Genomic DNA, 21,516 nt, shown 5'->3' on the forward strand with positions numbered 1-21,516 from the left:
TCAGTACTGAATTGATGTATTTTGTACTTATGAGGAATTCAGAAGTGAACTGCTTACCTTATAGCATATAGATATGAGAACGATATGCAGTTCCCCAAACTGTTGGCCTGAGAGGAGAAGGAAAGAAGGAAAACAAAGCAGAATTATAGTTGTCTGAACAAAGATACAATGTGAAAATGCGTAGTAGTCCCTGACAATCATTAAATCTGCAAAAGAAACCTGGTACAGTGGGTGTTAATTACAGTAATTCAAGATGTTTTGGGGAATACAGTGTCTTCTTTTTCACCCAGCCTGTACAACTAATCACTCTAGTTTTCTCTTATGAACCCTTAAATTGTTCTGCTGTCTTATGAACAAAAAGAAATGCCTAACAGGCAACAGCAGAGTCTACTTTTCCAAACTTCCTCAAGTGCTTTCTCTGTACTGAAGATACTGCATTTTCTGTGAGCTTTCTAGGAGCACTGGTAGCAATTTTCTAGAGATCCTGTACTTACTAATTTATAGAATGGTTAATTTTGAATAAGAGTTTGAATTAATTGAAGAATCAGAAGCCTGGAGTATTTATTTCATATTAATTGAAAACCAGAGCCATCACATTTAGTGACCTGATCTAGAAATATTTATCTCTAGTGTAGTGCTTATAATTACAAGTCACGTATGGAATTATTGATTGCTCGTAGTAATGAGCACTCTGCTAAATGCAATGTGTGTCACAGGATCAATACTTCTGTCTCTGTTCCTATCACTTACAAATAGTATATGCAAGTCACATTAAAAGTACCTTCAAACTGTTTTTATTTTTTTCTTCCCTTGTCATTACTTTTCCTGAAGACCTCCTCATCTTATCACAGTAGTCTCTGCTTCTGACATTGACATATGTCTTTGAACTTTTCAGCAGTGCCAGATCCCAGAGCCTAGCCATGCAACCTCCATATGACTCTCAAGCAGAGATCTGTGAGCAGTGGTTTCAACTGTCCTCTGAAAAAGCAGTACATAGAGGTGCATGTTGAAATGTTTTAATTACTGCAGTGGGACTAAGGAACAGAAAATTTTAAATGAGATCAGCCTGTCAAAATTACCAAGAAACTGAGGCTATGTTCTATGCGGAGTTTCCTTTGTTTTTATGCGTTATGCTTGGATGGCTTGTGCATATTAGCTTCTTAAGAAAGAAAGAAAGAAGTAAATCTACCTCTCTTGGTCTGCAAAAACAAAACAGGATACAGACACTAATCCAAAAACTGTGGATTACACAGAAAATTGCATTTCTAAATATGAACTTTCTTAAGCTCAAGGGCAGCCAAGATTTCTGCCTGGGTTATCCCCACCCAAAATATATCAACAAAAAATTGCATTTTCCTACAGTAAAATTCATATTATCCATCCTGACTTCTGGGCAGTTGAAAAAACTGGTTTGCTTGTCTAAGCTAATATTTACTTTTCCTAGAAATGTGCTTGATCAGAGAGAGTATCTCAGGAAAGTGAGCTGAGAGTGGGAAAATGAAGTTTCTTAAATCATCCATAAACGACCCTCATTCCTCCTTCCTTTGGGGTATAGTGTTACAGGGGAATAATTACTGACATATAAAAGAGGCATATTAATGTTCACCTTTAGTGTTTACCTACTCTAAGTAATTTCCATGGAATGGGGGATGCAGTGTACCTGTCAGTCGGAAATGTGACTCTGTAGAACTGTTCTGAGATTTGGTTGTTTAACTTCAAGGTGGTAGGAAGGAACTCATACAAAACTGGTCTCCTGGAAGGAGTAATAAATAGTATGGGCAAAATCCAGATTGTACCGTTATAACATCCACAACACAACTATGCTTAGCATATCTTATTTAGTGCTGTCATTTATAAATAAGTGTTCTCCAGCATTTGTAGATTTTTGTGCACCAACAGATTTGAAACAGGATGTTTGTTTTAGGATCAATATCTGAATTATTATCTTGTTTCCCTGACTACCAATCCATTTTGGAGTTGAACATACTCAACCGAAGTACTAAGGGTACCCCATAGTAATCCCCCCTAGCATGCAAGATCTCAGCTGGGCTGCCCAAGTATTTGATGAGTGACTAATGTTGCAGTGAACTGCGGATACTGCAATCCTGAATATGGAAGATATTGTCTTGGTTTTAGCTGGGATTTAGTCAATTTTCTTCATAGTAACTGATACGATGCATGTTTTGGATTAGTGATGAAAATACACCAATGTTTTTTTTTGTTGCTGAAACCTGCTTGCACTGAGCAAAAGACTTCCCTACTTCTCATGATAGATGGGTGTGTGCAAGAAAGCGGAAGGGAACGTGACCATTACAGCTTACTCCAAATGAGCAAAGTATCCATGCCATACATATAACATTGTACTTAGCAATAAATGCTGGGGGAAAAGAAGTAGTAGGGGGAGATGTTAGGAGTTTTGTTGTTTACATTCCCAAGTAGCCATTACATGTAATGAAGAAACACCTTCTGGAAGAGGATAACATCTGCCTGCCAGTGGGAAGTAGTGAATGAATTATTTTTCTTTGCTTGCACATGCAGATTTTGCTTTACCTACTAAACTGTCTTTATCACAACCCATGAGTTTTCTTGCTTTCCTTCTTTTTATTCTCTCCCTTATCCGACTAGTGAGCAAGGAGCTTTGTGATGTTTGGATGCCTACTAGGATTAAACCACAAGCAACATCTACCAGTAGTACTAATCAAGCATGATAGTTACAAGTCGTGAAAGAATTGAGGAGAACAATGAAATCACAGAGGAAAACAAATTACTGGAAAGAAAATAGATATATTTTTTTTTTCTCCTCAGTGCTTCTTTCTAGAATCAGGCAAAGTCCCACCACGCATTCAGGGGTGTGTGCTCTTACACTATAGAAAACAGAAACTCACAGGATTCTAAGTAACTGAGGAAAGAAAATAGCTATGTAAGTAAAAGAAAATATATATAGAAAATAGCAATTTCCTAATTATTTGGTTTATAAAAGGATCTGAAACACATTCATAATCCAACATTTTCAGATAGAACCTGTCTCTCCCATCACACAGCCATTGTGTACTTAATCTCAGTCTGTGGGTCTTACCTACCTCTGCTCTGATTCTCAAGCAAATAGTTTGAAGTGGATGAGAGATTAAGTGGTCATTTACAAGTTTGTCTCTGCCAGTGAGACTTATCTTTGTATGTTTTTAACTCATAATCTGAAGGATATGAAAACTTCATCATGTCTACAGGTCTGTAAAATGCATCAAAACATTCCACAAAAAACCACCTCAGCAAAATGAAGTGTAAAGTCATGAATATTGTAAAAGCATAAGCAGGAAAAATCCAGATAATTATTTAGAATCTCTAATGATTGTCATTAGCAATAATGATGATAAAATTAACAAGTAGAAACAAAAGAGAATAGTATGAGTAAAAACTATCTAATCATGAGACAGCTTGAACTGTTGAAGAGTTTTGTAGGGAAAAGTAGATAGATAATGTGAATCAATTAAAATCTACCAAATCAAAGTATTCAAAAACACACAGTACAATAAAAAGCAGTTTCATATTTTCAGGGGAGAGAGAAGAGATTGTATGTGAAGAAAGAAAGAAATGAAATAGAATTATATACTCAAAATGTTTGTCTTATTTTTCAGCACAAATTGAAGTGATACCATGCAAAATTTGTGGTGATAAGTCCTCTGGAATACATTATGGAGTCATCACATGTGAAGGCTGCAAGGTATGGGATTTTAATACAGCATAGTCATCAGCATCTGCATTAGCCTCAGGCATCTGCGTACGTAATAATACACTCTTACACTCTTTCAAGCAAGTAATGCCAAAGGCCATAAAGTCTGCTGCTTATATACATGCATTTCATGCCCAATTTTACTGGTTGCTCTTCTTTTCATCAAATAGCCTTTAGAGTTACTTCCTCTTTTGAAACATGAATTAATCACATCTGATGCAGTATAAGTGCTAATAAAAAGGCAGGAAACTCAAAGTCACACGTTAAATAAGCTTGAGAACTGGATTTTTTACCTTGTTTCCTATACAGCCTGAGCAGCATTAGAAGTTGGTGTGATATCTCAGTTCAACATCTTAAAATCTCACAGGTGTCAGTTTAGTCCTATTTTATACCCTTTGTATTCTCTGCAGGCCAAATTGTGATCTCCAAAAGAAAAAAAATACCTTATATGATGACATTATGGGTAGTGTAAAAGGATCCTTTGCTTTCTTCCTTATAGGCTCAGCATAGTGGAATTGTTTGGAACAGGAGGCTAGACAAAAAAAAAAAAAAAAAAAAAAAGGCATATTAGCATATTATCCCAGACATTGGCTTAAATAACTCTAATGAGTCACCAAGCGAACACAAGAAAGGTTTTCATTTACAATTTTAGAAAGGCTCTGTGCTTTTTGGATCTAAGGGATTATACCACTGCTTATGGAACACCAGATTTTTATACTACACGTGTTGGTATTCCAGCTTTGACTGTAACAATGAAGTTGTAAAGATGAAAGGCAGCATCTATAGTTTCTTCTACATAAAAACTCACAAGCCGGTACTTTCGAAAGTGCACAGATAATTGTAGAGTGAAATGGAAAGTCTCTACCTGCTTAATGCTTTATGATATTTCAGAACAACTAAAAAATCTATCAACATTAATAAATTCATCCATAAACTTATTCACTAAGCAATGCTTTTAATGCCAGTGTGTTAAGAAGAAATATATTCTCAAAGATCTGATTTCTTTCAGAAATTTTAATGATTTTAAATGAAAAGCTTACCCTGTGACACTGTCTTATTGTGAGACTGGACTGGAAATAAGCATCTTACAACAATTACATGAAATGGGATTGTACTAATAGATTTATTACTTTAATGTTGGCACAAAAGTGACAGGAGAAAAACATTTTGAGCAGAAAAGGAACATCTCAACTCTGCATCCAGCTCCACAAAGCACTGAGGGATACGGTCTCCTGTAGATTGATCAGGCTTAATGCTAGCCCTTGTGTGTGCCTCAAGACAATATTCTTAGCACTATGTGGGGACCACTTATTGAGATAAAGAGCTTTTCTTCCACTTACAGCAGTTTTAAATCTATGGGTTTTGTGCCAGTTTTGCAGTATCACATCAATTAGTCTAATGCTGTTTTACAAGCCTCTTCTGAAAAAATATGTCAGCCTTCACATCAGGTCCAATGGAGAGCATCTCCTTCTGCAAGAGCTCTTTCTTCAGTTAAGTACTGTCTCAGGCAGTGCAGCACAGCTCCTCTTTGCCCAGCAGCTAAATAATAAATATTTGTTCAGCCCATATACTAATAACTGGTCATTTCTAACTCCTTTTGTCTGAGCGCATTAGAAATCTGAACTAATTAAGAAGAAGGAGGCCAGAAGGGCTTCCACAAGACCGCGTGCATTAAGCCAGGCACCACAGGGCCTCAGCATTTCAGGAAATGGCATCAGAGAATTGCACTGCCGCTGGCAATACTACAGACTCCAAAAGACAGGAAATCCTTTCACTCCATGCCTCTGCATTAGTTCTGCCACTGCAAATGCTTATCATAAGCACTTAAGGGGCATTGTAAATGCTACAGATGTTTCACGATGCACACTTGTATAGGCTGAGCAATGTGCTGGGTCCTCTAAAGAAAATGGTGGCTCTGCCATCAGTCATTGGGGAAAGAGTGAAACTCAAAGACAGGTCTCCATCCCATTGTTTCTGTGACTCCTTTTTTTGATGAGAGGCTTCTTATTATCCACAGCACAGCAAGGGTCTAGAGGACAGTTTGAGAGGCCACTCCCTTCTCAGGCTGTCAGTGATGGATAAAGTGAACTGTTTAAGATGCAGAAAGACTGTTGTCAGAACACTGGGAAACTTGTCTTTATGTCCTTTAACTCCTCAGTAATGAATTGTGTTCTGCTTCCCTAAAAAGGTATTATTCCCAGTAAATATAGCCAATGTTATGTAAAAATCTCCTTTGAGATGAAAGGTTTCTCTGTAAGAAAGCATTTAGATCTTTGCTGAAAGAACAGAGCACAAAAGTCTCTTCAGAGAAATAAAGTACCTGCTATAGATTAACTTCATTACATAACCCTTGATTTTTTTCTAAGAGGGGCAGTGATGGGAAAAAACAAACTCCAGTAGGAAGAGATCGAATTTAGTGGGAAAAATACACAAATAAACTCTTGTGAGATCAGTCGTAATAAAAACAGTACTACATGATAAGACACAGTTGATGCTAGATGGTTGTATGGGTTATTTTAATATAATACATTTCTTCTCTCAAATCTGTATCACATAAGAACTGCTAAAATCTAAAGCAGAAAATGTTCCTCGTGTCAAAAACAAAATTGGCTGTAAGATTCAACAAGTAGATAAAAAAAAATCTGCAATTGTCATCCATCTAGCAATAACATTAAGCTCATCTCCACGGCTAAAAGAAGGTTTGGTCAACTAGGATCAGGTAAGTCCACAATTAAATTTTCCTGAGAGCTTCACTAAGGATATCCATGCAAATCATAAACCTTAATTTAATAGTCACTGTATATTGTAATCACTGATAAAGCCAGTATGGGCCAGATGAAGTAAGCTTTTCTGGACTCATCAATTTCAGGAACTATGCTGCTGTCTCCCTGGTGGAGCATCATGCCTATTGTCCACTACTGACATTTCGTGCCACCCTAATTTGGTTCTCAGGGACTGAAGTGGGACTACAGGCACTACCTGTAGCATGAAAATCGAGTCCTGTGACAACATCATCCTGTTGTTTTCCCACTCCTTTTCCATCAAAACTCACAAGAGTTGTAAATCCCATCCCTTATTAGTATATTCTGTCAGCATGAACAAGGATAACAACGGTTTTGCCTGATGAGTGCAGTCATATCTCCCTTTCTGACTCCATGAGAGCTGTTTACAAACGAACACGGAAAGGCACAAGCACTTTGGTGTCACTTCTCCCAGTGACTGCTGCATGCTTTCCCTTCATAGCTTCTTGCAGGGCTGGGCCATCCTTCATCTCTCCCACTACACAGCCATGCAATTACTTTCTTCTAAAGCTGCTAAGTTTGCCAATTAAATTCTTTTCTTTGTTTCTCTTTCTCTCCCTCTCTCAACTCACTGATCTTCCTGTGCTTTATTTTACAGGAAAGAAAATAGTATTATAAAATGCTTTCTCCCTGATTTCATTTTTGAAACTCTCGGTGCTGTTAGTGGCATTTAGGAGCTCATAAGTCATTAAGAATGAGTTCTCACCCTCTGATATTTAGCCAAATAGGCCAGCAACAGGGCAGAAAAACCCTTTAGGATATAAAGTATCTAACTGTTTTTAATAGATTAAATGGTTAATGTTATATTCCATTGATATGGAAAATATCTTTACTTTCTCATGGTAGTGTCTAATGGTGTTGCTTTCTCCTTTGTGTGTCAGATTTACCTGATACAGCCATTAAATCCTAGTGCTTTTGTAATGTTTGAATTTGAATTACTTTTCACTCCCAAAGTGTATGCTCTTTCCAGATCAGATCAACATTTGTCAGATTAAATTAAATGGCAGACTTCAGCTTCTAATGCTATGTATAGCCAGTGCCGGATGTTAGAAGTTTCTTTCAATAAAGATGGAAAATAGTCAGAATAAGTACTTTAATGTTATCTGTTTACCAATGCTGGCAAGCTTTTCATTTATGAGTGGCAAGAATTAGATGATCCATGGTAGTTATTACACAATAGAATACATTCTGTAACTCTATACTATTTGTCCTTTAACAAAGTAGTATTATATTCTTTACTGTACAATTACAAATCCTCCTTATGATGAGTAAACGCTCTTTAATTTCACTGTACAAGGCTTGTGCATCTGCAAAGCCATAGCAAAAATAACATTATGCTACATGAGAGCTTGCATGGCTGTGTGTCTGTGTGTAGTTTGCATGTGTGTGTGCACATATACTCACATGGTAATACTATGTCTCTCTTCCTCGTTGCTCCTAGGGATTCTTTCGAAGAAGTCAGCAGAACAATGCCTCCTACTCCTGCCCAAGGCAGAGAAACTGTTTAATTGACAGAACCAACAGAAATCGTTGCCAACACTGCCGACTGCAGAAATGTCTTGCCCTGGGAATGTCTAGAGATGGTAAGGAGTCAGATTCTTACTTCATGCCTAAATCCTTTGAAACTCTTCTTCTCTGCTGCCTTACTTAAACTCCTGTAGATTTCTAGAAAAAGAGAGAGGAGAAGATCCTTGCTTTGTAATGTATACACTGTGAGACACAGATCTTCAGTTAACAATGGAGGCTATATTCATGAAGAGGGTGGGAAGTTAGCAAAATGGAAAGCAACGTTAGATTGGAAGTGAAAGAGTTGGAAAGGTAGTGCATTGTTCTGATCAAAATCACAAAGTTATCTCTGGAGAGGAGGATTTATATTCCAGTTTAGATAACTTTTTATATTAGCAACATTAAATACTGACGTGAGGAAGCATCCCTTTCCTTGAGATCTCTAAAGATCTGTGAGAGTGAGCAGGCAGTTTAAAAAGAAAGGTACTCCTTGATACTGTTTTTTCACCTTTTATTTTATTCCAAACACTTGACTAAACATTTTGCTTTGTGAAAAAAAGCATTTCACTGGTGCATTGCCTCCTGTCCATGTCTGGATCACAGGAAAAACATTTCATTACTTATGCAATGGCTGTCCAGCGCACAGTCACATTTGAAATGGTCAGGGAATATGAGAAGAGAATGTTCTGTCTTTGAAAGCAGGTTACATTTGCTTCAGCAAGGTCATATTAGCTTTGATTACCTGGCAGAATTTGTTCATAAAATTTGTTCTTTGGAATTAACAGGCATTGATGAAGTTACTTAAAGACCTATTTCATAAAATAGTTCAGATTTTATAAGCTTGCTTTCATTTGTAATAGTTCTTTTCCTACCTCACTGTGTTTCATGTATCACTGAAACAACTTGCTCACCGTCTCAGCAGACTGAGAGGGGCCCTGCTGTCTCACCTTTAATTCATGGAGTTCTTTTGGGCTTAGTATGAAGTATACTTTGACATCTTAGCTTTGCTTCTTCCCAGAAGGCACTGTAGTAAAATTTCAGTAATTTAACAGCATGTACTTTCCCAGTAAAAGTAATACTTAGCAAGTATTTGAGATATCACAGAGGTATTTAACTCACAGCATTGTCTTCCCAACCTGTAATGCAGGGACTGCTGCGTACAAAGAGGGATTCTTCTGTCAACATCACTTTCCTCTCTGATTGTTGATGTGAGAGTGTTTATACTTAATGATATGGAGAGCTCTTGCAAGTTTAAAATAGCCTGCATGAATTTTTTTTAACAGAAAAGTTGAATGTGAATTTTACCTCTCAGCCATGTAACAGATTCATTTTTATCATGCAGAGGCAGGATGCTAATTGACAGCAGCTGGAGAATCCAATTAATGAATATCTAATGAGAGTAAACTGTGGGTGTTTGTTTTTATTACTCAGACCCTACATTTGAAGAGAACACGCAGTTGTATTTCTCAAAATCCAGTCATTATATATTGTCCATAACAGTGTGCAGTGCACACTGGTTGCAGAGCACCCAGTGTATATGTGAAGACTGTGTGGAGGGCTGCAAGTAAGCTGAAGCTGGTAACAAGAAAAACAAATCTCAAAGTAAAGAAATACAAATAAACTGAAAGGCTATCATCCCCTCAATTTTATGCCATTTCCTTCTAGTAGAGTTCTTTTCCTTTTCTGTGTTTTGTTGTTATTGTTTGGGTATTTTTTGTTCTAAATATATATATATATATATATATATATATATATATATTTTAATGAGCATTTGTAGGCTCAAAAGCTTCTGGAGAAATATAACTGAAATGCAGCTAAAATGGGAACCAAGCCACTAATAAGTGTGATAATTCTGAACTGATCTCCATTACAAGTGGATGGGAAATAGCATTGGAAAATAGTCCTCATAATACATAAAATAAGTATTTCCAGAGAAATGTCCTCCTATCTGTTCTCTGATAATTCTGCTGAATGTATCTTAATTGACAGTTTTCATGTTTCCTAAAGCATGATTAATAGCTACCTCTTCTCTGAGATCTCAAGATCTAGGCCAGTAGAAACCCAGAATTTAAAGGGAGAGAGAAAAAAAAAGAACAGATAATCATCTGTGACCACTGTGTATGTAGGGTATGTATTTACTCCTTGTAGTTCCACAGCAATCAGACTGTCATTTCTGAAAATTTCAGTCTCAATGTAGTGAGGCCTATTCCCAGGGACAGTGGTTTGCACTCTGATGTTTTCCTGCCCTTCTCATTAGAAGGAATGCATGGATTTTGTGCATGGAGATTATGTAAATTGATTGTGTAAATCCCTGAGACTTTTTTCTGTGAAAAAGATGACATTCATTTGTGCTGTTTACCTTCCAATCTGCTATTTTCCTCTAGGTTCTAAATCTAACCTGCAACATTTTTTTAAAAGTGTGAAGATAACACCCCATTGAAAGAATGTGATAATAGGGCTGTAGGGCTTGTTTTCATCCAGAGTACTAATCCTGTTAGCACACAGTTTAAAGGTTTGTGGAAAGTTTGTGAAATGCAAGGACTATGAATCTATAGACTGTGTTTTTCATATAGCTCTGGGTTGTTTTTGGGTGAACAGAGAGATAAGAAAAGGATGCATCAACTTTTTAACATTCACAGTAGAAAGTGAGTTGCCTGACCGAGGCCCTCCTGTCAAGTAAGAGTCACTGTCAGCTTGTAAATCCAAGCAGATAATAGCTTTTCCTTTGTGAGATGAATATGGCAAAAAGTTCTGCATCCTCTCTCTTTCAAAAGAAAAAGATAAGTTTCCTCAGCAGAAGTGATGCTAAAAGTGGATATCAAGGGAGCAGTGGTGTTGAGGGGAATTGAGAAGAAAAGAAACATGACAATAGCTTGCACTGTGCTTTGCTTTTCAGCTGTGAAATTTGGAAGAATGTCCAAAAAGCAGAGGGATAGCTTGTATGCTGAAGTGCAGAAGCACCAGCAGCGATTGCAGGAACAGCGGCAGCAGCAGAGCGGTGAGGCAGAAGCCCTTGCCAGGGTTTACAGCAACAGCATCAGCAATGGCTTGGGCAATCTGAATAATGAAACGGGCAGCACCTACTCAAATGGGCACGTCATCGACCTGCCAAAGTCTGAAGGTTATTACAACGTGGATTCTGCCCAGCCTTCTCCAGATCAGTCTGGGTTAGACATGACTGGAATCAAACAGATAAAGCAGGAACCTATCTATGACCTCACCTCTGTACCAAACTTGTTTACCTATAGCTCTTTCAACAATGGGCAGTTAGCTTCGGGGATATCCATGACTGAAATAGGTAAGGAAAATTATTATTTCTCAATTGTGATGTGTAAATGTAAACCAGATTATAATATTGTTTTTATTAAAATATTATATAAGCATTTTATATGTAATCATACAGTAATTAACTGTTCACAGCCATATACATGTGTGCACACATACAAGGACAAAAGGAAAGAAAATCAGTCTGACAGTAATTGACACAATATAGAGTCAGTTTTAAATAAGCTCTGCATATTATTCCATTTCTTAAACTAAGCAGTTTATGTTCCCATTTATGAAATGGGAGCAGCAAAGCAGGTGATGAATCAATCAGAACCAAGTGATAATTAGTAGTATGGCACTTGCTTCAAATGCGATCATTACTAGGAAGCTTAAATGATGTCCTCAGCTAGCCAGCCATATTCTCATCAACACTCAGAATCCCCATAGCAGCTAATTCGTTGTCAAAAAGAACCATTTCCCTGCTTCTGGTATGTAGGTATACATGAGCAAGCTGTCTAATCTCACAAACTCAGCTAGGGTGAAGGTAGTTGTGAGGCTATCTCCACTTCTCTGCTTGAATGCTTTGGAGAAGCATCTGTCCCTTCATTTCTTCTTTGAAAAGATGCAAAGAGACCTTTCTTAGGTAAGTATCTAATTAGGTTAGATAATACAGTTTGAAAGACTAGACGTGATTCTTCTGTAAGAGATTTGTGTTTGTCTACTGCCTCTGGTCTTATCTCTCAAGCTTAACTAGGAATACTACCTCTGTTATAAATAAATGTAATAAAAGATTTGCATCTTAATTTGGCACTTCCCACCTTAACAAGTGAAGTAGGCTGATTCAGCTGCAGTTGAGGATATAATCAAAGGGCAACCCTTTTCTAATGGGATTTAATTAAAAGGAAAGAGGAAGGAAAATAAGAAAAAAGATGAAAAGATGTTCAAGAGCACTCATAACAGAAGAACTAATGTCGCATCATAAATACCCTCTAGAGCTCTGACCTGGCCTTACTGCCTCATGAATGTATGCTAAGATGTTTAAATGTATACATGTAGTCAGACTTACAGTTAGTCCTGGTGATTTGACACATCACTGTGCCCATGTTTGTATCCCTGTGACATGTTCTAGGTCACGTTTGGTTTAGGCTGTCCAATAAAGACCTATACCCACAGTGTAGTAGTACAGAGGATTAGTGAAACATTTTGTTCACCTTCTTTTTTAGTTCTTCTGGTTATATGAATAGTACTCAAAAGGGACTTGTACTAGTCTCAGTCCTGGAACAGTGGTTAACAGAACAAGGAACCATCTGAGGAACAATTCTAACACTTATGGGTATTGTTCCCAGAGATACCCAAGAAGATATCAGAAATACAACCATTCTGATAATCTATGATTTAGTGTTTACACTTAGTTATAGAAGTGAGCTCAACAAAGAGAATATGCCCTTTGGACTACATCTGTAGTTACCAAAGGATTCCACTGAAGTCAATGGTATCTTCTGACTTATGAAGGTTTAGAGAAGCATTTAACATTTACTTCTTTCTGGATCACATAGAAACGATGCTTCACTCTTAAATTTTCACCCAGCTTTTTGCTTTCCTAGGTCTAAAATTGACTTCTCTATACCTCAGACCATATTTACCAGTCTTTCATCTTCCATATCATCAAACCAGTGTTCCACTTCTTGAGCAGAGAAAGTGGGGAAAAGCCCTAAACATAGAAAGTAAAACATGACAAAGGGTCTATCTCTGAGCCAACAGCAGAAGTCAGGTGCTGGGATTTGCCTCTCAATCATTTAAAAGGTAAAACTGAGTTCCTCTATAGCTAGGATTTTACCCAATTTCTGCTTTTATGTCATTTAAGGTACCTACATGGAGGTAAGGGTGTTAGTGAGAGATAATGTATTATAACAGAGAACTGACACAACCAAAAAAGGTGAAGGAGATGTACCATAAAATACTAGGATTAGTTTGGAGGTGAATTATTTTTTCTGGGTTTAAAAACAAACAGAAAATATCTCTTGATGCTGGAGTGGGTTGTGGAAGCACCTGTATAACTCCAGTCTTGCAGTCGAAGCAGGAAAACTCTGAGCAGAATGGTGCATTGATTTCATATTAAAATGAAATTAAATTTCACCATAGCATTATATCTTACTCACTCCAGTGAGACTTAGGAATAATCTCAAATCATGTTAAGTAGAAGTTATGGTCTTAACTAGGAGGTGACATCATAGAGAATGTAGGAGTTGGAAAAGCTGTACTGCATTTTCCTGGTACCTGACAGAAATTTCTTATACTACCCTGCCTGGTGATAGACCAAACAGCTGTTTTAAGTATCTAGGTCATGTTATTTGTTATCCTTCCTAAAGACTTTCTACAAAATTCAGATTTCTAGCTTTTGTGCTCCTCTGGTGTTCATATTCCTGAAATAAGCGTGCATTGCAATTACCACTTACCTGATGGATGCTGTACTCCTCATAAAGGTGTGAGAATCTTTCCATCCTTGAGCTCCTTAAAGTTTTTGTAAGCTTTCCAAGTTACACTTTTTCACAGGCAGCCCAGAGTCAAAACAGTCTTTGCAGCTTCTACATTATATGCTAACCAATATTCAGTTCACGTTTTAATTCTTCAGTGTTACTGCTTTGTTTCTCACATTCTTAATGTATGGGTCAGATATTAAGACATCTCTGATTGCACTTGAATCTCTGACTAAGCTTGAATTGCTTTTTCTCTTTCTTATTTTTCTGTCATTTTAAATCCTGTTATATTAGATCTCAGTCTTCGTTAATGTTTTGTGACTTCTCTCAATTTAGAACTATCTACTCATGTAATTAACATGCTGTAAGCCCTCTCTTCCAGATTATTAATGAAAATGTTAAATGCCTGTAATACAAGCTCTAACAGGGGTCTCTGCTGCACCTGACTAAACAACTGTGTAAATTACCTCAGCATGTGCTTTTTGCTCACTATACAGCAGTAAGATTTTCTCAAAAATCAAATATCAATTCTTCATTTCTCTGTCAAATTGACTTTGCTATAGAAATATTTTCTATGATACTTAGTTTCAGAGGGGAATGGAATCGTTTTCTTCAGAGAGGCTAGTATGAAGCTATGTTTTAGTTCTAGGAGAAAAACAATGCTGATAACACACTGAAGTTTATATATACTGCTAAGCAGTGTTGCACAGATCCAAGGCCATTCTCAGCAAAGGGCCCAACTAGCAGTGAGGAACAGAATTAGGACAGCTGACTCAAACTGGCCAAAGGGATATCCCACACCATATGACATCAAGTGGAAGGAGTTCTGAAAGAGGTGGGAGTGCATCTGGCTCTCTTCTGCTGCTCAGAGGCTATCTAGGCATCATGCAGAGGGTGTTGTTCAATTACTTCTGCATTCCTTGTTCCATATTTTTATATATATATATATTTGTCATAATAATTATTATCCTTTTCCTTTCCTCTGTATTACTGAATAATTTCTTATCAACCCACTAGTTCCCCTTGGCATTTTTCAATTCTCTCTCCCATCGCACTGGGAAGAGGGGAGTGAGTGAACAACTGTGTGGTGCTCAGCCACCTTCTGACTTAAACCACAACAGATACTCTACCAAATGATTTACATAACACTTACTTTCTTTTCTTTGCATTTTAATTTTTGAATCCTCCCCCAAATAATTTAAACTTATCAGACATAATTTGATCTTTAACTATTAAATGCATTCATTTAACTGTAAAAGACTCTTGATCTTTAGTAGACTTAGTAGTATAAATGGAAATTGCTCTTAACAATTTTGAGGTTCAAAACTTTCAGGAGATATTTCAACACATAATCAGAATGTCATGGCAAAATAGACATCATCCTGCTTTGCATGCTTACTTACTAAATACAGTACCAATAAATGGGTGTTAGAGAATGAGGTGCTGACTAGTTAAAGTTATATAGGGTTTCTTCAAACCTAAGAACCTATTATATTCCTTCAATCCTGAATATTCCACGATATAAATGCACATTATCTGTTCACAGGAGAGCAGGATGGATAATGTCTTGAGTAGAAGAAAAGGCTAATCTAAGAAAAAGCAGTCTTTCATATACAAAAACAAATTTTTCGTGTAACTGCCAAAGTCTGTGATGGAGAAAAAATTGATAAAAATAAGATGTTTCCCATTAGGTAAAATTATACTCAGTCCCAGTCAGTATTCCATTTCCTGATAAAAAAAGAAACTCAAAACACCAAGAAATCACTTTGATGCTGGTAAATATCCATACAGGCCTAATAATCATACAGTGGATGGTCCTTTTTCTCCCTGGCCAACTGCAGGTCTGGAAGAAGGCAGAAATTTCTCCTATTGTGGGAGGAGCTCAAACTCTGGCATCAAATCTGCTTGTGTGTTAGAGGCAAGAATTTTTGTTGTACATGGAACAGCTTTCTCCTCACAGAGAGAGCGGCAGAGGTCAGACTCTGCTCAGGAGCTCTTTAAGAGAAAATGGATCTCTGTTTCCTGACCCTGGTAGTCCCACAGAGGAATGGTAATATTTGCTCCCAAGTGTGAATTTAAATGAGCAGGTATTAAAGGCTTATTTTTAGACTTGGTCAAATTAAAGACCGTCTTGTTTCAATATATGTGCATAACATTATCTGCTATAGAACTGAGCATCGTGTTCTTCTCACAAAATGTGTGACTCAGTTCTTGGTCTGCAGAAGTTAATGGAAAGGTTTCCCTGCCTTAGCTGTCATTAAGATTACCAGACTATGATTTCTTAAAGTTAGAAAAAAATTTGTAGTGAGCATTGTGGATAAAACAGATGGGTTAAAGGTCCATTCGTGTTCAAATTGAAGTGTGCCCTATGTCTGTATGTATTCCTGTGGCTGATAAGGTGTCAGAGAGTACAGGAGGTCATATATTCAGAGCTCCTGTAACTACACAAAACAAAGTATTTTTTATTTATATTTTCATGATATTTCCTCAACATCAGCAGTATTTAAAAGTACCCAGTAGCTTGAAGAGCTTAAATATCTACCAAAACTGAAGTTAAATAGTAATGCACATAGGTTCAAGCTTCGTCTTTCCTATTCCCAGCATGACCCTGTCTGTATCTTAACATGGACATTTAGCCCACTATTATATCTGTATGGTGGGAACTGGAGGTATCACCTACCCCTTTTGCCAAAACCCATATTACATACAGCTTTCTTGAACCTTACACTGGCTAGTAAAATATGCAAATGTTATAGAGGCTGACTCAGAATATATGTAAAAGAAAAGCCTCTTTAATAACTGCAAAAAACACCTGGTGCACATGTAAGCCTTAATTTAGTTGGCTTCATGCACTCATCTCAGGACATATAGTCCACGACTTTCTATACTGTAGAGTTAGTAAATATTTTCCATTGCCACAATAGCATACTAGTATGAGCTTAGCATTTTTATTCAGGGTTCTGCCTTTAAAGATCTTCATGTGGACATATTCTCAACTCCTTTGATGGTATAATTCCAAGCTGGTCCCACACATTTATTCTTTACATAGTAACCTTTCCATTATCTAGAAGAAAGTGATTTAATTTTCTGTGCCTACATTGTTAATAGATGCCCATACCAATGTATGTGTCATATGCAATATACAAACCAGCATTAGACTCTCTTAAGAAGTGTCCTGTGCCTTATTGTGGATGGCTGCAAAAGCATTTCCCCAAGGGTGATAATGTTGGGTTTTCTTTTTTGTTGTTGTTGTTGTTATTTTGTTCTTTTTTTGATTCTTTAACTCCCTTCTCTATACCTCCAGTTCTTGTTTTCTGTGCTAAATCAAATATGAATGGACAGCTTACAGAACATACTTTCATCATTAGATGTTATTTGAAAGGTTATTGTAGGGGTCAGCTGACTCATATTTAAAACCCATACCTAAGGTGATATAAATAACAGCTACATTGATGTTCCCTTTTGTCTGTAACTTCAAGGCCATGGCTCACCACACAGTAAAACAGAAATGATGCTTGTGTAACCATAGTCCACTATAATATTTCCTCATCTCTTTTTCTAAGCCATAGTTTAATACCCTCTCTACCAAGCTGACAGTCAAATTTCGCAGGGCAGATGTTTACAGCAAGAGTAGAAGCCTTGCAGCTGTTTTTCAGCAGAGCAATGTTGCCATCTAGTGAAGAATTAAAAATGTGTAGCATGTGCTTTCTGCAGAGATACCCTTAGGGCACTATTTCTAACCATCATTACCTATTTAAAGGTGACAATCAGAATAAATTAATATTTCAGTTCTGTGTTCATTTCAGTTCATGTATAAAAACTTAGAATCCTTATTCTGTTATTTTTATAAATAATTTATTTATTAATTCCCCTTTTTGTACACTAAAGAAGAAAACTGAGAATTGCAAGATTTAAAATTTATTTGACAGCTTAGCTCGATTAGAAAACATATCTACTTCATCAAAAATGGACAGAAAAGTGGAGGAATAAATTAGAGTATTACAATGCTGAAACAATCCAGCTGGGCTGATGTTTAAGTGAAGACAATTTTTTATAACTGCACATTGTGATTTTAACCACTTCTTTAGAAATAGATTTAGCTGCTAAAATTTCTGTATAGTTTGGCAGAAACATTGGAAAAAATGTAAAATTTTAGTAACTTTGTATGATTTTCTATTTTTTTTCCTCACCTCCAGAATAGTAATCCTTATTTGTAAACGTATTTACTGAAGGAAATTTACAGATCAGAACCAGACTAATTACAGGTTTACATACAGATTTTACTGACTTTATGTTGCCCAACCCAACAGTTTAAATAATCCACATGTTCATAAATGCATGATTATGTTGCTATACTTAACTAAATGTGTGCTTTACACTTACTGGCTTAAGAAGACTTAGAGAGGGCAGAGTTTGCGTTATAACTCTTGATTTAGATTTAGAAAATAAAGACTGCTTTCTAGAAGTTACTGTATTTAAGCACCGGATTTTCCACCCTGTGATTTTCAAATGCCTATCCACTGCCTCACAGTATCTACAGTGGACTTTGGATGGTCTCATATTGATTCTGGCAGTTCTCCTCAACTATATTCAGTGCAAATTGCAGCAGTCTAATAAGGAAGATGCAGTGTGCCTTCTTAACTATGTCTAGTTCAAATTTATCAAATTTGATATATTATCAAATGTAATAAATTTATTAATTTCTTTACAATCTAGCAATTAATCTAAAACTATTTGAAGATACCATAGATAGTCTAAAAGAAGAGTGGGTTTTCCTACGAGTTGTTACATTTTCTGGATATTTTTTAACAGAATTTGACTTTTTTTTCAATTACATAATTTCATATGTCAAATGCCAGCCAACTAATAAAACTTCATCAGTTTTATCCGGAGTAGTCAATGGAGCTTGATCACACTACAAACTCTGCAGTATAGATGTTACAGGAAAGGTCATTTTAAGTATTGTCCTTTATGGTTACTGTGATAAATGTTGCAAGTAGGAATGCATTTAGGAGTTCTTTTCACAGAGAGGAAAATAATTCTTTTTTGTATATTATGCAGCTTTTCAAAAAATGGCAAATTTCAACTGACTGTTTTTCTCTGCAGCACCCAGGACAATGAGGTCCATGTGGTTATGGCTGTTAGAAAAGTATAAATCACTGAATCAAATATTTAATTAGTAAATTTATATGATATCTTTTGGCCGAGGTTGAGCATAGGAAACATTTTATGATCTTTATTTTATTTATTCTATTCTTGCTTTTTGGATATATTTCTAAAGTGTGATTAATATATTTATTTAAAGTGGGAATATTTCAAATACATTAAAGTAAGTACATAAAATTCCTCCTTTTTTCAGAAGACATTTTTTTACATAAGCAAACTTGACAGAGTGTATTCATTTTATTGAGGATCCAAAAGACAGTTAGAAAGCAACAATTTGTAGCAGTCAAAGTATGTAAAATACCATATCATGCATCCCATATATTACCATACATCATGATATTCTTTTCAGAAATAGCACTGTACTGTGAATCTGATCATATTATAAACTGTACACAAAGATGAACGTAAAGCCAGTGGTATAATGAGTACTGAGGCGAGCCAGTGCTGTCAGGTATAGGAATGACTGTTCAGTATATTCCCTATCGGATGCTTCAATACAGTAATGTCAGTAGCAAAAGAAATTATACCTGCCCTTCCATGAGAAACTCTTGAAAAGGCAAGAACAGGTGCCAGTGTGCGGAGGGTATGGGGCATGTGATCGACTTTGTCTAGCAAGGCTGCGAGGCAGCAAACACAGCACTGCAGATGAGAATCAGCAGGACAAAGCAGTGATGATTTAGGAATCACTGCAGTATACAGAAGTAGAATGCTATCTCACCCATGTGTGTTGAATTATTAGTGTTATGTTGCTTACTGCCTCATCTGAGCAACCCCTTTATCCCAGCCTGAATGCTACCTTCTCCTTAGTGTTTCTGCATACAGTGCTTTCTTATCCTGTCATACTGACAGTATGTATGCTTACTCTGTGCTTTCTGAGAGCTTAATCTGGGGTTCCATACTGTGTTTCTTTGTCAACCTGTACAATATTTTTCAATCGTTCTCTAACTTTCAGCCACAAGGAAGCCAATAAAAACATGGCTTTAACTTTTTTTTTTTCCGGTATCCCAGTGTGTATGCAGCATCTTAGCTATAACCTCTTATTGCCATAACTTCTCTTCCGCACACCACATGCCTTCTGTGTGGTAGATTTAATTGCCCACCTCACGCATTTCACTATTTTCCCTTTTACAGTAAAGAAAGCCTTTTACACAGTTTATGATTTTGTTTCCAACTCGGTAGAGAGCAATGCCTTTTTTTAGTCCATATATTTCTGATATTTCACTTCAAAGAACAACAACACTATTTTTGTATAAGACTGGAAACATATAGGGAAAAGACTGGAGTGAATCATGGGAGGAGAATATGCATGTGTTTGTGGGAAAATACAATGCGCAGATGAAAATTACATAAAAATTGGAATAGTTAAAGCAAGATATTAATGTATGCAGCACTGTCTTGTGTTTCTTTTAGTGACTGCATGAATTTCTTTTTTCTTGATCAGTGAAATTACTAGAATTGCTTACAATAACCAGGTAGCTTCACTTTCTTATTCTTATAGGGTGACACCACCCTGATCCAATACAAATGTCTTCAGGAAAATACAATTGCTGTTGAATGTTTTGTCGTTACTCTGTAAACAGTTTTTATCTAGATGATATAAAATCCTTATAAAAATCTGAACATACGTATATTTCATTGAGTAAAGTAGTCCAATGGTTGCCTAGCCTCTCCCAACATTTTAAGACTATTAAAAAGCAAATTCTCCCAACTCTAATTTCAGAGTCTTAGCATTCAAACAGTTCCATGCATATTTCTAGTCATAGAAAATAGAAAAATAGAATATTTCATATTTTATGGTGACCATTGTCTACACTAACAGTGTTCGTCCAAATGTATTGACTGAAACTATATTCTTATTGTTTAACAATTTCAGTTTTAATACAATTGTGAAATCTGTGCTTGAAGAAGCTAAGAAGCAGCTCAACAAATTTGTGATAATTATATTGTGCCTATAGAGCCCATGTCCTGTAATCTCTAGCCATTGCCTTGGCTTGTGCTTTTGCTGCCAGCTAAATGATTTCTAATTAGTTCAAACTATACATTTTACACTAAATTGGCTACAACCCAGGAAAAGTATTATTAAGTGGAGACATTTATGAATTTGTAAATCCTCTAGGATTTAACTGAATTCTTAGTCCATCCTCCATGTTCCTCTAGACTAGGAGTTTATTCAATTTTATTGTCATGTTTTGTAATTGATTAGCTTTTTTTTTTTTTTTTTTTTGGTAAAGGCAAATAAAACACTGGTTTATTTGAAGAGAGAGAGAGGAAATGTGGAATTCACACACATAATGTTCCCCTAATGTGCAGTCTGTGCCTGACCCTAAGCATTTGAACACAAGAGAAGGTTATTCCTGAACCTTATTCAAGCTTTTTTAGTCTCCTATGATAGTTTTAATGTTTCATATCAACTTCCTAGGCTGCGTACTGAGGGTGTTACAAATTTATTAAAAAAATGAGAGCTATGGGAATTGACAGTCCATTCAGAATGGTTTTTGGAAAGAAATTCCTTTCTGTATTATGATGTTGAGAAAACAGGACAGATGAAATATGGAGTTCTTTTTTTTTTTTT

The 21,516-nt window shown here is 36.4% G+C and overlaps 1 protein-coding gene across 1 annotated transcript in view; it reads left to right on the forward strand.

The window, feature by feature from the left end:
• The window catches only part of LOC104915086 (nuclear receptor ROR-beta), a 77,310-nt gene that overhangs the window by 30,342 nt on the left and 25,452 nt on the right, over positions 1-21,516 (forward strand). Inside the window, exons 4-6 of the mRNA XM_010725757.2 lie at positions 3,633-3,718; positions 7,970-8,111; positions 10,931-11,332. Coding sequence (XP_010724059.1) covers positions 3,633-3,718; positions 7,970-8,111; positions 10,931-11,332 — 630 coding nt within the window. The remainder of the gene's footprint in view (positions 1-3,632; positions 3,719-7,969; positions 8,112-10,930; positions 11,333-21,516) is intronic.

This window comes from Meleagris gallopavo, chromosome Z (genome assembly GCF_000146605.3).
Source record: "Meleagris gallopavo isolate NT-WF06-2002-E0010 breed Aviagen turkey brand Nicholas breeding stock chromosome Z, Turkey_5.1, whole genome shotgun sequence".
NCBI classification, from domain to species: domain Eukaryota; kingdom Metazoa; phylum Chordata; class Aves; order Galliformes; family Phasianidae; genus Meleagris; species Meleagris gallopavo.